The 17,421-nt window shown below is 41.1% G+C and overlaps 1 protein-coding gene across 4 annotated transcripts in view; it reads right to left on the reverse strand.

The window, feature by feature from the left end:
* Positions 1–17,421, reverse strand: part of TBXAS1 (thromboxane A synthase 1) — a 139,129-nt gene that overhangs the window by 83,198 nt on the left and 38,510 nt on the right. For all 4 annotated transcript variants that reach the window (XM_084896754.1, XM_084896752.1, XM_084896753.1 and 1 more), the window contains one exon: positions 16,285–16,337. In XM_084896754.1, coding sequence (XP_084752880.1) covers positions 16,285–16,337 — 53 coding nt within the window. The remainder of the gene's footprint in view (positions 1–16,284; positions 16,338–17,421) is intronic.

A 17,421-nucleotide genomic window follows, 5' to 3' on the forward strand; every position in this document is an offset into this window, starting at 1 on the left:
ATACCATGGCCTAGGTGAGTCTATTTTGAAGAAGTGGCGTTAGAAGAAATTTAAGTTTGAAAAATTTGGCTCTCAAAAGAAATTTCAGTCGTTTTACTGTTGATAGTTGGCTCTGTTGACTAATGAGTTTGCCGACCACTCTCTTATCAATAGATGAGTTGTCCAATATTGCTGCTGCAGGACATTTCCTAGATAAAATTTTCCCTTACTTTCCCTTATGCTTCTTTTTCCATTTTATTTTAAATTTAAATTATTGGGGTGACATTGGTTAATAAAATTATATAGGTTTCAGGTGTACGATTCTATATACATCATCATGTATACAACCTGTATTGCATGTTCACCACCCCAAGTCAAGTCTCCTTCCATCACCATTTATCCTCCTTTACTCTTTTCTGTCCCCGCTCCCCACCCCCTTTCCCACTGGTAATCACCATACTGTTGCCCAAGTCTATGAGGTTTTTATTTGTTTATTTAATCCCTTCACCTTTTTCACCAAGCACCCCAACCCCCTCCCCTCTAATACTGTCAGTCTGTTTTCTGTGTCTATGAGCCTGTTTCCTTACATTTCTGGTTTTTTGAATCACTGTTATCACTCCCCTGGGCTATTAGAATGGTTGTTTGCTTGTTTGTTCCACCCCCACCCCACCCCTTCACCTATCTCCTTGCCCTTCTCTACTCTGTGCACCTGCACAACTGCCTTCAAATACCCCCCCTTCCTTGGCACCATTCCTTAGGCCTGTCTCCTCTCCTGCCACGGCCAAGGTTTCCTCTCCATTGGTGTCCCAAACATCACACCTTCCTAACACACCTCAGCCTCTGCTCTCCCTTTTTCTATTTCAGCCCAAACCTCTAAACTTTCTCCCTAACTTATGTGCCGGGACACACATGCCACCTGCCATCTCTTTCATTTGGGCAACTATGGAGCTAGTTAGCTCTCTCAGTGAATGCACACTCAGCGCACAGACTATGGGGACAAAGGGAATTTAATAGTTCTCCTCCAGCAAATGACCACGAAGCTGGGACATATGCCGTGACAGAGCTGAAAGACTGTGCTAAAGAGACACAGAGAAAGAAAATGAATAAGTTGCAAATTGCAAGAACATGATCTTGACAAATTACTCGAGGTAGGAAGCCCAGAGATTAAGAAGCTGGTGCCAGAGGAAAGAGAAGAAGCGTAGGCCCAGGGAATCAGAAAGTAGAAGTCAACGAGTCCTAGACAGAGAAGACTAAATTTATACGAGACAAAAAGGCTATAGTGACCTGGTGGGAAAAGGGAACTCAGAGAGGGCTGAAAGCAGAATAGAAAAGCAAACACATAAATTGTGAAGGGTTTGGCAAACAGTGAGATAAGGGAAGAAGAGGCCCTGGGTAGGGGCTGTTGGGAATTATTAAAACAAACTGAATTTATGGCACAGTGCATGTGTTTGTTGATAACAGGGCTAGCCTGGTAAAGAATGTGCTCATTGGCCGATAATCAACAGGAAGTTGGGGCAAGAGGACGGGGGCTGTGCCTTCTAATCAGAAATGTGTGGTTCACATTGACCACTTGGGCTCCCGAGCACAAGAAGTTTACATTTCTTCTGGAGTTCACTGTCAAAGCTTCAAGGCAAGAAGTAATGGCCACTCAGCCGTGGCCAAAGGGAGCAGTAAAGCATTGCTATAAAATGTTCTCCAAATGTACAATGGTACAGTCTCTACAGAAAATAGTGCGGTAGTTCCTCACAAAATAAAAATACAACTACCGCATGATTCAGAAATTCTACTTCTGGATATATACCTGAAAGAATTGAAAGTGAGCTCTCTAGGAGATATTTATACACCAGTGTTCATAGCAGTATTGTTTATAATAGCCAAAAGGTGAAATGAATGGATAAATAAAATGTGGCATAAATGTACAATAGAATATTATTCAGCCTTAAAAGGAATGAAATTCCAACACAGGCTACAACATGGTTGAATCCTGAGGTCATTATCCCAAATGATCTAAGTCAGTCACAAAAGGACAAATATTGTAATGCAGTCAGATTCACAGAGAGAAAAAAATAGAATGGTGGTTGCCAGGGAGTAGGGACAGGGGGGATTAGGGAGTCAGTGTTTAATGGCTACTGAGTTTCTGTTTTTCATAATAAAAAGAGTTCTGGAGATGGTTGGTGGGGATGATTGACAGCAATGTGAATGTACTTAATGCCACTGACTGTACACTTAAAACGGTTAGGATGGTAAATTTGTTGTGTTATTTTGTACTTGTTGTGTATATCTACACTAATAAAAGAGAAAGATACAAATTGACTGTACCTTTTCAATCCCCACCAGCCAATCAGGAGTGAGCATGCAAATTAACCCAACAAAGATGGGGGTTAATTTGCATATGCAGGGTCGAGTGGCTGGGGGCCTCTGGGTGGCGGAAAGGACACTCCAGGCCAGAGCAAAGGCAGTGCCTGTAGCCAGGGGAAGGAAAGCCCATTCTTGCACAAATCTTCATGCATTGGGCCTCTAGTTTTACCATAATTTTAAAAAAATGTCCTCCAGCCAAACGTCCTTCATGCCATCCTTAGCACCTGGATCCATGGGAACAGGGGACCCATCATTCCCACAGTTATGGGTTGTAGAGTCCCTCCTACTGGCCTTATTGTAGAAGCACAAAAACCCATTCTACCTACTCAGATAAAATCTTTGTAGGTATCAGCCTGGGTTCTCGGGCTCTGAAATTGTTACTCATGAACAAGTATGGATGAAGGAGGGTGGAACTCAGGATTCTAAGTGTCCATTCAGGTTGGAGGTGTAGCATCCTAGTGGCCTCCAGGCAAGGAGGCAGAGCGAGGCTTCTTGCCTCTGTGGTGTTCAGAGGGACCAAACTCTAGCAGAGAAGCTTGAGACTTTGGGGAAGCAGTTAAGAGTCTTGAGGCTGGAGTCCCTTGGAAAGACCCTGCAGTAATATCAATTATAAGACACAAAAGCTGGGCATGGCAGTGAATCAGAGAAGGAACTTGGAGAGTAACAGACAACCTCCAAAGCAAAATGGAAGGTCTATTCAATCTTTTCCTCTCTGGTGGTCAGTATGCACCGGGCACAGCATTAGCAGTGGAGATGGTGAGGGGTGTAGCCTGGAGAGGACCGGAATTTCCTTCCCCATCATGGGTCCTGATGAAGAAGGCAGTGGCCTCGGACAATACCTGGACGCCCATTTCACCTGTACTATCCAGCAGTGCTGGTGAGTGTTGCAACCCAAAATACTCACTCACCACGTCTACCTAACATGCTGCGACAGGCCATCCACCAGCCATAGGCTCAGGGCAAAGGTTAGGAAGTTCCTCTTTTAGAAGAGGCAAAAATAGCCTAATGTGCTAACTGTCTCCTTAGCGGTTAGTGTGGAGGAGCCGGGAGAACACGTCCGAGAGTTAGGCCTTTAAAAAGAGGTCAATAAACCTGAGACCTTTACCCAGAATGGAAAACTTCATAGAGTAAGTTGCAAAATTCTTGCAATTTGGGGGTGAGATGGTAGAGAAGTTGTTAGCAGCATGGTCTTGAGCTGGGGTGAACAATCACGGAATTTTTCTTAGTCGTTAAGTTTTTATGATCTGCCCCAGGCATGTAGGCGTCAAAAACCTGCCAACGCCTTGCTGGGAATTACTTGATATGAACATCCACAGAGGTGCTACAGATAAGACTAACCAGGAATAATTGGAATGTATAGGAAACAACCCAAACTCTAGAAGATTTGAGAGGCCTGAGGAATAAAGGAGGATGTGGTCATTTAAAGTTAAACTTTGATATTCCAAATTTAGGAGAATTTCAAATGTATGTGTGATGGTCAATGACTTTTTTTTAAAATTTTATTTATATCTAGAGTTAACTTGGCTTAGACATTTAGGTAGCTTTGCCTTTTGCCCAATGTGAGTAATAGGATTTAAAACTGGGTGTTTTTTTAGTTGTTCAATAGTTCTGAGAACTTGTTTGGAAGAAGTTTCTCTGCTCACAAAATAGTGATCAAAGAAGAACTTGAAGCTCCATGTGACTTGTGAGTTAGCTGTTTCTTTGGATTTGGTAGTGATTTTTTTTTTTTTCTAATTGTGAAATCAAGATGGCTTGTCATTTTGCTTCTTGGATTAAAAAAAGAAAGAAAAAAGGATGGCCTTTGCATCCTCAATGAATTAGGGTGAAGAGCCATAAGAATTGCCTAAATGTGTACAGTTTTAGAGATTGCGCAAAAGGGTTCTTGACAGAAGATACATACATAATGCCACGTGTTAGCTGGACCTGCGTCCAGATGGGAGAACGCCTGGGCAAGCGCCACAGTGATTCAGGACTGTGTTGCATAACTGTTTTGCATTTGGTTGAACAACTTGGGTTTGTTGCAGGTACAATTCAATTAAACACGAAATTTATTATGTGAAAATATTAGCTAGAAATAGAGCTTTTCTGCTATTTTAATTAGAGATGTTCTATTGTTTGGGAACACATCTGCACGGGGCTGTCTGTGGGGGGTAAAAAGGATATTCTTGCCACATTTGATCATCACTGATGGAGAATGAGCTCCCTTTCACCCTGAGCCTGATATGCTGGTGGGTTTTGGAAAACACACCCATCCAGGAATGTAGAACTGAACATCTGTGACTGACTTCCCAGCCTCCATGGCTGTCCACTCTTCCCCACTGGGGGCTCATCCCCTCCCTGCAGTCCCAGCCTGTGCCCATAGCATGTTCAGCTGCAATCTGTTCCAGCCAGGAGGGACCGTTAGTCCCCAGCTGAGTGCAGGAGTTGGGTCTGTTTTCTGAGCTTTGTGCTTCACATCACGCTCGCAGGCTTAGGACGGAGTGTCTGCAGGTGAATTACCTGCTGGGCCCATCTTCCTAAGGCTCTGCTTATGCTCCTGCCAGACTTGCTTCTCAGGGCCCAGATCACCTTGTCGCCGGGACCGAGTGTCCCCCGGCAGGCCTTCTTGATCCCTGCTTTACCGAGTGCCTGCCTGATGCCCAGCTGGCACCTCTGTGGGCAGCTTTCTCCTGGACTGCCCAAGATGGCCAGTGTTTATTAGACTGGGGAGTGTCAATTTCCTACCCTTTCAATGCTGTGCTTTGCTCAGAAGCTAAAACCTGCTCTGTCAGCACCCGCAACCTGGTCAGTTTCCTATGCCTCGCCCACCCCAGTGAATGGGGCCAGTTCCAGGTTCTGGTCATTTCCTTCTGCTGCCTCGTCCCCTGGGAATAAGCAACCCACTGGCCATACCTAGCTGAGATAGGATATGCATGTGAATTATTTACATATTTACACTCAATGCAAAAATCACACAGAGATATCTTAAATTGTCTACTAATATATTTTTATAAGCTTTCTGAGTTAAGGGTGGGAAATTATCTTAATCGTGCTTACACCTATGATTTTAAAGGAGAAGAAGGGAGTCGCTTTGGGGCAGCTGGTGCTGGGCCTGGGTCCACAGTCAGGTGTCGGAGCCGTCTCCGGAGGGACCTGCTTCGGCTTAGGTTTGGCTTTAGCTGCCAACAGTGGGCTTTTTCTGAATTTGTCAGGAGGTTCCCAGAGTCTTAAACCACAATGGGGCAAAAATGGGGCTCATGAAAATGTTCTAATGTGGACTGTTGGGGTTGAGTCATCAATCTGTGGTCATCTTGTTTGGAACTGGAAAGAACTTTCAGATATCATCTGGCCTTTGCTTTTCAGATTGCTCGTTTTGACTCACTAGTGGTTAGGAAACCAATTTAATGGGGTGTGGACAGCTTGTATCGGTTTTTTTTATGCAAGAATAGAATAGAATAGAATAGGTCAAAGTGCATCTTATATAGTAAATAAGGCATTAGTTTATTAAACTTGTATTTCAGATGTGTTTGTGTCTCTGTGTGTGATACATTATTTACTGAGGCTTATAATTAAATAAGTGTCAAAGTCACAGATCTAGTCCAAATCCCCTCATTTTCCACCTGAGAGGGCCTGGGCTTTTAGGGGAGGAGTGATTGGCCTGGATCCATTAAGCTAACAAGTGGCAGATAGAGGATTGGAGCTGGAATTTCAGCCTCAGGTTTCTACTGAAAGTTGGCATGCTCTGTTTGGTGTTTTTCCACCCAAACAAGAGGAATTAATATAGACTCTTGATCTTCAGGAGTGTGAGTCACACAGACATGGCCATCAGTAGGCATTCAAATAGGCAGCAACCATCACCGGCAGGTTGTCATAGAATGAAGGTGGGGGAAAGGAAGTGGTGTGAAATGAAGGAGAAAGAAGAGGTCAGAAGTGCAGGGGGAAATGGACACACTTTGGAGGGTCTTTGCATGACGGCCAGAAAGAAAGGTGGTCTTAACTGTAAGTAAAATGGAAGCTTTGCAGTAATCTGGTATAGCCAGAGACCTTGATAGCGACAGGCAAGGTGAAGCATATATTAAAGGTTCGTTCCAGAAAAGCAGGACTCTCATAGAACCCCTCTGTCCCTTGCTGCTCTCAGTTGCCTATTCATCTGGGCACAATTGGTCCTTTGATAATTCTACCTATTGGGCTGCACATCTGGATTGGTGATAATTGTGGTGTGTTCCTGCTGACAACCTCCTTCCTATTCCTAAAGGACTAGAAAAATCAGCTCATTATGTCAGGGTGTTGGCTTTTATAAAATAATGTGCCCTCTAAAATACAGTAACAGTTTAATAAACACTCATTTTAACATGTGCCTTTACAGGCCAAGTGTTAGCAATTGTGTGTGTGTGTTTTTTTTTACCCATGTGAATATTGATATTTAATTCACTAATACTTCTCAGTAATTATAACATCAGGTCTCATATTAATTTTGGTTTCATAGTTATATTACTAGAGCCTGTGATTCTAAGTTTTGCTTTCAACACTTATGAAAGACTCAACTTTTACTCAGGTAAGGGACCCAAATATTGCTCCAAGTCAGGCCTCATAGAAATGTTAGGATAATTTAGGATTTCCATGCAGAATTTTATAATTTCTTTCAAGGATACTGTGTTCTCTCAATGACCATAGTGTGTTTTCAACTTCTTAAACCGAGTTGCCTTTTTAGGTCAGATACTTTAGTAAACGAGTCTCATTCTGAGGCACCAACTACAGATCCGCAGCAGAAACTTCAAGTTCAACTCCTGTGCATCCATGCCCGCGAGGCTCTGCTGCCACTGGGGCTGTTTCCACCTGAGAGTTCTGCAGTTCTTACATATCTAGGACTCTGCTGAATTCAGGCCAATTTAAAAGCAAAAGCAGCCTCCCCCTATCAGCTGCCTGATGTGAGTCTGAATACTTGTATTTTCTTACACAAAGCATCCTATCCTCTGCCACATTTTTCTAGTCCAGTGTGATCAGGTGTTTGGTGCCTTATAAGTCAAAGAATCATCACATGACATGGGGAGGCAACAGGCTGAGTCCCTCAGACCCCTTTAATTCCCAGAGTTCCTCATCTATGGAAAGAGGCCAGCAAATCTCCCACACGTTGCTGACCGAGCCATCTAACTGCATTAAAATAGACCATCTCTACTTCTTCAACCTTATCTAAATAGTACGTAAGGATGATGGTGAAGGGCACTTAATGAGACGTTTTTACACCTTAGTCACTTCTGGAGCACACACTGTTGATGGATGGCACAGTGGAATCTGAGCTTTAAAAAAAACATTGAAATGTGCTAGCTTCGGCAGCACATATACTAAAAAAAACCATTGAAATGACCTTATCATTTTCATTGCTGATGCCATATACTCTTCCGTCTGTATCCCAAACTTCTCAGCTTCCTCACTGCCTGGTAACAAAGTGCTATTTGTTCATGCGTGCTAGCTAATTAAATAAAAACAGTGCTAAAAACCTCCCAGTTGGAGGCATTCGGGACACCTCTACCTCCTTTGGGCATGAACCTTGCATCTAAGTGCCAGGTCCTTTGTGCTGAAGGATGATTTATTTGCTAAATTGATTGGTTCAGTGCAGAGACTGCAGGTTCCCTGGGAGATAAATTGCTTCAGATTCTGATACTTGCAAAGATGTTCTTAGAACACTCCACTGCTGCTAGGTACAAGAAGGTGCTCCCTGCAAGATATCTAAAGGAGGGCATCCAGTGAGGCATGCGATTAGACAGAGGAATGGAGCAGGGAAGTCAGAAATACATATGGGAACCAATAAATGATGAAAGTGATATTTCAAGTCAATTGGAAAAGGATGAATTTCCAGGTGGAACACCACTATCTGGAAAAAATAAGGCTGGATCCTCACCTTTACCCTTAAATAAATCCCTGATGTATCAAATACCTATATTTTAAGAATGAAATAAAATACATGAGAAAAGTCTTTGGTGGAGGAAGCCTTTCTAGGAAGATACAAAATGAAGACTCCATTAAAACTAATTAAATTCAACAACACAAAAACAAATGTTTTCTGATTCGAAAAAATGCAAAATAAACAAAGTAAAAGACAGATGATAAAAAGGAGAAAATATTTGCAACATATATTAAATATAAAGGATGATTTTCTTTAATATATAAAGAGCTTCTACAAATAAGTTAAGAAAAGATCAATAATGCAATGGAAAAGTGGCAAAGGATTCTTCAGAAAACAAAATATAATGGATTTTAAACAAATAAGATTCTCAAACTTGCTTATATTTAGAGAAATGCAAATTAAAAGCTACCATCAAGATTAAAGCCTTGAATGAAAGACTCAAAACCATAAAAATCCTAGAAGAAAACAGGCAGTAAAATCTCAGACATTTCTCATAGCACTATTTTGTTTATAAAAGTAAAAGGTGTTCACCAATTGAGAACTTGTTTTTCAAATTAGGGTACATCCATACAGTGAAGTTCTTAAAAAACAGAATAGCATTTAAACAAGAATGAATGTATTAAAATGGGACGATTTCCCAAATACCATGAATGAAGTAAGCCAGGTAAAGGACAGCATCTATCATATATTACCCATTTGAGTATTAAGAAACTGAGAATAGAGGTTGTTTATAAGGAAGAGTGTAAGTGTAAGGGTCCAAGGTGGGAGTCAGTTTTACTTTTTCCTGTACAATTATTTGTACTTTATGAATTATGTACACTATACATGTTTACCTACTTACAACTTAATGTTCTCATGAGATTATTTAGCAAGTTTGGCTTGATGAAGGTACATAGGAATCGGGTGCTGTTAATCTAACGGAGGGGCATAGATGATGGACACCAGGAAGCATGAAAGTCAAATTTAACAAAAGGGAGAAAAGTTTATACTAGATACCAAGACTAAAGTGATGTGGGGGTGAGAAGAAATGGGGATGGGGCTAGAAAAAAAAGACTTACTTAAAAGACAAATGAGATAAGGAGAAAGGGGATTTTGACTGGAGCCTTTAGAAGTTACAAATGAGCTGAACTCAGGGTGCTGTGTAAGTATTTATAAGTAATTAATAATAATAGCACAATAAAGGCTGTCATCCACTGGATTACAAAGTCAATTACAAATTGAAGGGGACATAATCTCTCTCCTGTTTATATTTAATCACAAATGTATGATGATTATGTTGATATTGGTCTTTTAGGGCTTGGAAAGGAATATAAATCCAACATAGGGCTCATTCTCAGACTAAAGGAAATAACCAGTAATCATAAATTGACTGAAGGTTATCTAAAGGGATATAGCCTTGTTTTCTTCATATTATATTGCCAAGGGGTACTATTGTGCAATTCAAAAGAATTCTAATCAAGTATTATAAGTAAAAATAGTATAAGTGTTTGTGCCAGTCCACCCACTTTACATTCAACTTCATAAAAGCCAGAGACAACATGCGTAGTTTTATTTTCACCTGGCCTGGCAAAGTGGGCTACATAATTAGACATTTGGCAAAGACGTTTTATTCGTGGTAGTGGTGGGTGGTGGTGATGGTTGTGGTGGTTGTGGTGGTGGTAGTAATGGTAGTGATGATGGAGTGTTAGTGGTGGTGATAATAAATACTAATGTTTTCAACACCTCTTGGCAGACATTTTCTCTGGAAATATCTTCCCCATAGAGTGAGTAAGAGGAAAAATAGGCAAAGAGCCGATTTCAAGTTTTGGGAACCAAACTCTGACTGAGTTGCTATGATGACAATCAGATCATAAGCATAAATAATCACCACATTTGGCTTTTAGGTTCAAATTTCTCCCAATATACTGTTATGTCCTATCATCTAAAAACACAGGACACCTGTGTATGAAAGCAACAGTGTAGGCTTTCACTTGTCAAATGGTGACTCGATTAACTATTTCAGTTTTGTTTTGTTTTTAATCCTCATCCGAGTATATTTTTTTCCATTGATTTTAGAGAGTGGAAGGAAGGGAGGGAGAGAGAAAGAAAAAGAGAGAAACATTAATGTGAGAGAGACCAATCTGGGATTGATAATACTTTCTAATGATAGAAGCAGTCTAAAAATTAACATAATTTAAACCAAATCATTTTCTAAACGACAGGTCTTTCATTCCACAAAATCCATCCTTGATATTCACAATCAGTGAACCCATTTTTCTAAAACTGAAGCAGTAACCAAATAATTTTTAGGGCTAGAAAGGACCTTAAATATAGACTAGTTCAACTCTTTTGTTTTACTTTATTTTTTTAAATCATTTTTATTTTTTAATTAAAGTTGACATACAATATTATATTAGTTTCAGGTATACACCCAGTGATTAGATATTATGTAACTTACTAAGTGATCATCTTGATAAATCGCATACTTATCTAACAGCATACATAGTTATTAGAATATTATTGAATATATTCCCTAATATGCTACATTATATTCCCATGATTATTTTTTAACAACAAATTTGTACTTCTTACTCCCTTCAACTTTTTTTACCCCTTCTCCTCAACCCGCTTCTCAGCTGGCAATGATCAAGATGTTCTCTGTATCTATGAGTCTGTTTCTGTTCTTTTTGTTTTTTAGATTCAACAGTTGATAGATATGTATTTTTTGCTATTTTATTGTTCATATTTTTTAAATCTTTTTTTCTTCTCCTTCTTAAAGAAGATTCTTTGTCTTTAATCTTTGGCATTTAATTATGAGTCTAGATATGTGGCTCTTAGAATTCATCTTGTTTGGGACTGTCTGTGCTTTCTGGACTTGTATGTCTATTTTATTCACCAGGTTATGGAAGTTTTCTGTCATTATTTCTTATTTTTTCAAAAAGGTTTTCAATTTCTTGCTCTCCTTCTTCTTCTGACACCCCCTCCCCCCATAATGTGAATGTTTGTACACTCAAAATTGTCCCAGAGGCTCCTTAACTATCTTTATTTTTTTAAATTCTTTTTTCTTTTTGCTATCTGATTAATGTTGTTGTTATTTTTGTTTGTTTGTTTTGTTGATTGTACTATAAATTGCTGATTTGATCCTTAGTTTCACCCACTTTAATATTGATTCCCTATAAATTGTTCTTTATTTCATTTAGTATATCCTTCATTTTTGACTGGTTCTTTTCTTTTAATATATTTCTATTGATTTCAAAGAAAGAGAAACAGAAACATCACTAGTGAGAGAGAATCATTGATTGGCTGCCTCCTGCCTGCCCCTTACTGGGGATTGAGCCCACAACCCAGGCTTGTGCCCTGACCTCCTGGTTGATGGGTTGAAGCTCAACCACTAAGCCACGTGACTAGTTCTTTTTTATGGTTTCTATGTTCTTTTTCATGTTTCAAGATATGAAACTCTAGTGCTGGGGCAGCAGCTTAGGAAGTTCTCAGTTCCTTGAGCATCCTTATAACCATTGTTTTGAACTCTGCATCTGTTAGATTACTTGCCTCCATTTTGTTTAGTTCTTTTTCTAAGTATTTCTCCTATTTTTTCATTTGGGACTTATTTATTTGTCTCTGCATTTTCACTGCTTCCCTGTGCTTGTTTCTGTGTATTAGGTAGAGCTGCTATTTCTCCAAAACTTGGAAGAGTGGTCTTGTGTAGTAGATGTCCTTGTTGGGCCTAGTGGTGCAGCCTCCACAGTCATCCAAGCTGGATGCTCCAGGTGTGCCCCTGTGTGGGCTGTATGCACTGTCCAATTGTAGTAGAGCCTTGATTATTGTTAGTGTCACTGGGAGGGATTGACCTCCAGGCTGATCAGCTGTGGGGACTGGCTGAAACTACAGTGGAGGACCTGCTGTAAGGAGCCAAACCAATGGAACAGGACTTTCAGTGGGCTTTGGTGCTCACCAAGTCTGCCCGTTTAATGTGTTGCTCATGGAAGCGGTAGGGTTATAATCCAGCATGGTCTACCCTGGGTGCACTGGCTTTGGAGCCTCTCAGGAGGTGCAAGGTCAGCCAATGCCTGTGCCCAGCCTGGGGCCCTATCTGGCACAGGCTACAGTGATCTTCAGATGGCTTTACTTGTGCTGAGATTAAAGGTGCCCAGGAAAAGCCAAACTGTGAACCAAGGCTGGCTTCCAGTAGTGCATACCTAGAGCCACTTAGCAAGAAGTATAGGGTACACAGAGGCTAGATGCTGCTTGTTTAAGAGACTTTAGGAACATCTGAAGCATGAAGCAAGAGAAGTCATTTGAATAGAAAAGCCACTGGAAATGGCTTGCGTAGGCCTGCAAGTTGGGTGGGGCAGGGTCTCAGGGAATCACCAGGGTAGGGCAAACATTGTGATCCAGGTTCATGGAGACTCAGATATGGTGCCCACCTGCCAGCTCTGTGGAGAGGTCAGCAAAAGAACAATGGCCTTTGCCAGCACTTCTGTCGGATAGAAAGCTGCCATCCCCAGCTCTCACTCTGATGCCAGATAAATCATTTCTCCCTGTATGTCCCTGGCTCCTTTCAAGCTGCTGCAGCAGCACTAGAGCTCAGAGGGAGTGAGTTTTGAATAAGTCCACGCACTTCCCCTTTAAGAGGAACTACTTGGGATTCCAGCAGCATCTACATCTCTTAGCCACAATCCCCCCCTGGTTTTACAGCCCAAAGTTATGGGGACTTCTCTTCCTGGCTTTGGGCTTGAGGGTCTGATGTGAGGCTGGGACCCCTTAGTCCTCAGGAGGACCTCCACAGCCAAGATACCTTTCTTAATTTTTTTTTTCAGTGTATCAAACCTCTTTTATTTATTTATTTATTTATTTATTTATTTATTTATTTATTTATTTTTACATTTTATTTTATTTTATTTTATTTTATTTTTTTGCCCCCCTTCCTCCCTCCCACACATCCCCTCCCTCCCCATAGTTTTATGTCCATTGGTTGTACTTATATGCATGTATACAAGTCCTTCGGTTGATCTATTATCTCCCCCAGATCTCCCTACCCTCCCCACTGTAATTTGACAGTCTGCCTGTTGCTTTACTTTCTCTATATCTGTCCCTTTCTCAATTTTTATCTGCCACACATGGGTGAGGGACCAGCCCATTCTGCATCTCTGCCCCTCTACCAGTCTCAATGTGTTTTCCTCTTTAAATCCCTAGTCATAGGACTTCCATTAAGCTATATTTCAGGCAGTCTGAATGATAGTTGTTCTGTAATTTAGTTGTAATTTTTTATTTGATTGTGGGAGGATTAAAGTACTGCATTTGCCTATGCTGCCATCTTGACTGAAAGTAGGCAACACTTCTGTTTTAAAAGGTGAGCATATTGAGTGTCATCCAGATTATAGGATGACACCACCACCGTGCAGCCTCTACCTGCAGTAGTGGACACATTTCAAAAGAAGTCAGTATTTTGTGGCTCATGTTTTTGTTGTTTTTTTTTAAGCAGAGAAATGTGATATCTTTGTGTGAAGAAATTATACCATCACCTTTCTTTTTTCTCTCTCTCTCCTTTTCACCAGAGCTGGGAACAAAGAGTGGAGATACCACTGTAATTTCTATCTCTACAACCTCGTTTGAAATCATTCTCTTTGATTTAAGTCTTCTTGAAATGAAAAGGATAAATTATGCTAACTTACTAGTAGTTAAAGTTGGGGAAAAGTTGATTGGGCATCCTGTTGTCAAGGAAACCAATTCTCTCTCTCTCTCTCTCTCTCTCTCTCTCTCTCTCTCTCTCTCACACACACACACACACACACACACACACACACACACACGGCACCACACCACACCACCCACCAGTTAGTACAGTGTCCTTTAAATTCTTCATCTGATATGTTAAGATTACTTTAAAATACCCAGGGCTCTACTCTGAAAATCTGTACAAGGAGTACTCAGGGAAGTGGTTCTTAGAATTCAAGCTCAGCGAGACCTTTTCTAATTCTGGGGAAGCTGCTATCATTCTGAGTTAGTAGGGTACCTCAGAAATGTTTGAGACAGTCTGCAAGGTCAGTGTCAAATCAACTGCAAAGTGAGACTATTGGAAAGGGAAAGGTGGAATGAGAACTTTTACAGAGCAATAGAACCACACAGGAGAAAGAAAGGTAAGCAGTTCAATTCCTAGAGCCTCTTTTGAGCATCTATCATGCCAGAAGCCAGAAGCGACACACACACACACACACACACACACACACAAAAGAAAAAAAAAGACTAAGCTGAAAGAGATCTTAGAGAGTGAGATAGAGTTGCTTATTACTGAAAGATATGCACCATCTTCTTGTCCTTCCATTGGAGGAATATACCTTCCTGCTCCATCAATGACATGGTTGGCCACATGACCTCCTGCCCTGACTTTGGGTTTGGCCATATAACTTGGTTTGGCCAATAGGATGTTAGCAGATATGGTACAGCAGACACTCAAAATATTCTTGTACTAATGAGCTGGCTCTCTTGAATCTTTGCCTTTACCATGAGAAGAGCCCACCATGGCCTGCCTGCTGTTTCCAGGAGGATGAGAGACATGTGGAGCAGAGCTGCCCCAGCTGAGCCTGACCTACATGAGCCACCTCCCCAGCTGACCTGCAGGTGCACCAGGAAGCTCACCTCAGCTTCCCAGCCAAGGGGGGCTCAGATCAGTCAATTCCAGACAACCCTTAGGCACATTATAAAAAATAATAATTTGTTGTTTAAGCCACTTCATTTTAGGGTAGTTTGTTATACAGCAATAACAAACTCATACAGAGAGCTTCTAGCATAACATCTTAATTTATTATTTCACGGGGTCACATAGTCAACTAAAGAGTGCTTAAGCAGAACTCGGCCAAACTGTGAGTTTCCTGGGTAGGGCTGTGTCCACACAGGATACAAGTCAATCCCCTTTTGGAAATAATCACTAGGAGAACAAACATCACATATACTGGTGTTGAAGGGCTCACAAGACACTGGACCCCCATTAGGATGTACATTAGGAACACAACAGAAATTTACTGCCCCCAGAAAAGCTATCACCGACCTGGAAGTCCAGAAAAGAGCTACTAATGTTACCCAGTGGCTAAGGATAAACAGTGTGACAACTGCCTGAACTGATTAGGACGCCACTGTGAAAAGACACATGTTGAGAGTCAATTGATTCGCGTCTGTGAAATCTTGAATAGGGCAAATGCTCTGAGCATGAGTTTGTTCATCAGATTCCAGAATTTCTTTTCTTTTTCTTTTTCTTTTTTTTCAGAAAGTTGGGTGGTGTAAAAGGTAAAATTCAGGGAATAATAAAGGGAAGTCTATATCACTTTACCTGGTTGAGAACTAAAGTGACCCTATATGCATACAGGACAGCCGTAGTTTCCACTGCTGTCCTGGGGTAATTATTAATAACACACCCTTTCACTTTCAAAAGTGTACTGGAATGGATGGTAGATGATATGGTCATACAGCTGACAGTATATGTTACAGTATACAGGTCCATGTAGGGTTCAGATAAGTTCATAGGGAAAGACTTGCTATGAATTATGAAGGCAAATTAGACCAAGGCATGGAGGGCCACTGGTCCCATTGCAGCCTACCTTCATGCACCTGTTGTGAGAGATGGTGAAGGCACCCAGGGCCTGACCAACTGGTCATTGTGTATGTGTGTTTTTTAAAATAGGTTTTTATTGAATTTTTAGGGGGAAGGAGAGAGACACTGATGTGAGAGAACATCGATCAGCTGCCTCCTGCATGCTCCTACTGGGGATCATCAATCCCTTAACCCGGACATGTGCCTTGACCAGGAATGAAACCAGTGACCCTTTGGTGCATGGGATGATGCTCAACCCACTGAGCCATTCTGGCCAGGGCTGGTCAGGATCTTAAAGACTGGGAAGTGGTGGTGTTTCAGGCTAACTGATGTCCCCTTGGCCACTCTGGGGTCTCTTCTAGGAGCCTCACCTGATGGGCACTCCCTTTTGTGGATCCTCAAAGGATAGAAACACATATACCGTCCCATCTTATTATTACTTCCAAACAACTCACCACACAAAAATCAAAACAGTAGGAGAATGGAGTTTCCCTCTTACCCGCACAGACGTCCATACAGCCTCCTGAGCTCCATTTGGCTTTCCCAGAAACCCTGCAGAAAACGCACACTAGAGTAAGAATACTATTCAACAAAATGTCAAGTGTTCAAACTTAGTATTCAGAAAAGAAGTCTGGAACAGCGAGAACGCAATTACATAAACAAAAAAGAATTGAAGTGATATTGCTTTCAAGTACTTTGGAGTATTAGAATAAACTAATAGCTTTAAAAATATATATGTTGCCAAAGAAAAGTCTCCTCCAGCTCTGCTTTCATGGACAGAAAAGATCATCTGTACTTAAACTATTTGTGTATAATTGCTGCTAAAATATTTGAAAACTGTTTGCTTTCCCAACTATGTTAACATTCCCCTCTGCAACTTGGTTTATATTATTATTATTTTTGGCAAAGCTTCTTTTCACAGCCACTCTATGTGTAAACATCTGCCGGGTCTATCCAAATTATCACAAATTCTGAATCATCGTCATCCAAGTTCAATTTTAACTAAAATCAACATATTCAGAACCTTAGAGCAACTTTATATAGGACAAAACATGACACATTTTGTATGGGAAATGATTATATGTGGAGGTACGTGGGGAAATGGGGGTGGAGGCTCAGAAAATGCTAGACTCATTGTGTTGTAGGGATGGAGTTGTGTATAGGGATGGAATATGTGCGCAGATACACACAGAGGAATTGTATGGGTGAAGGGTTAGAAACGGCTGCATCCATTGTATTGTGGAAATGAAGTTTACATTAAAGCATGCCTGGGTTGTGATGGAGGTGAGGGAAAATGCTAGCCCTATGTTGTGGGAATGGAGAATGCAAGAATAGAGGCAGATATAGGACGGGTGGGTGAGAGTTGAAAATTGGGGAGATCAAAGAGGTGAAGTCCTTGATGGAAATACATCCCATTTCCATTAAATCTACTTTCATGCTCTAAGCTTGCCATATAGCAAGGAAATCCTATATGAATATAAAAACAGTCCCTGAAATTGCTGTGTTCTGAAATAACTTGGCAGAGTTTGTACATACAAGCATGACAAGCTGAAGAAGAGCATCCTGGAAGTTATCCAGAGGGAGGGGCACAGTGTTCTCTTCACATCGACAGTCAGACTGTTTCCCTCCAAATGTT

This window comes from Pipistrellus hanaki, assembly GCF_964339955.1.
Source record: "Pipistrellus hanaki genome assembly, chromosome: 10".
NCBI classification, from domain to species: Eukaryota; Metazoa; Chordata; class Mammalia; order Chiroptera; family Vespertilionidae; genus Pipistrellus; species Pipistrellus hanaki.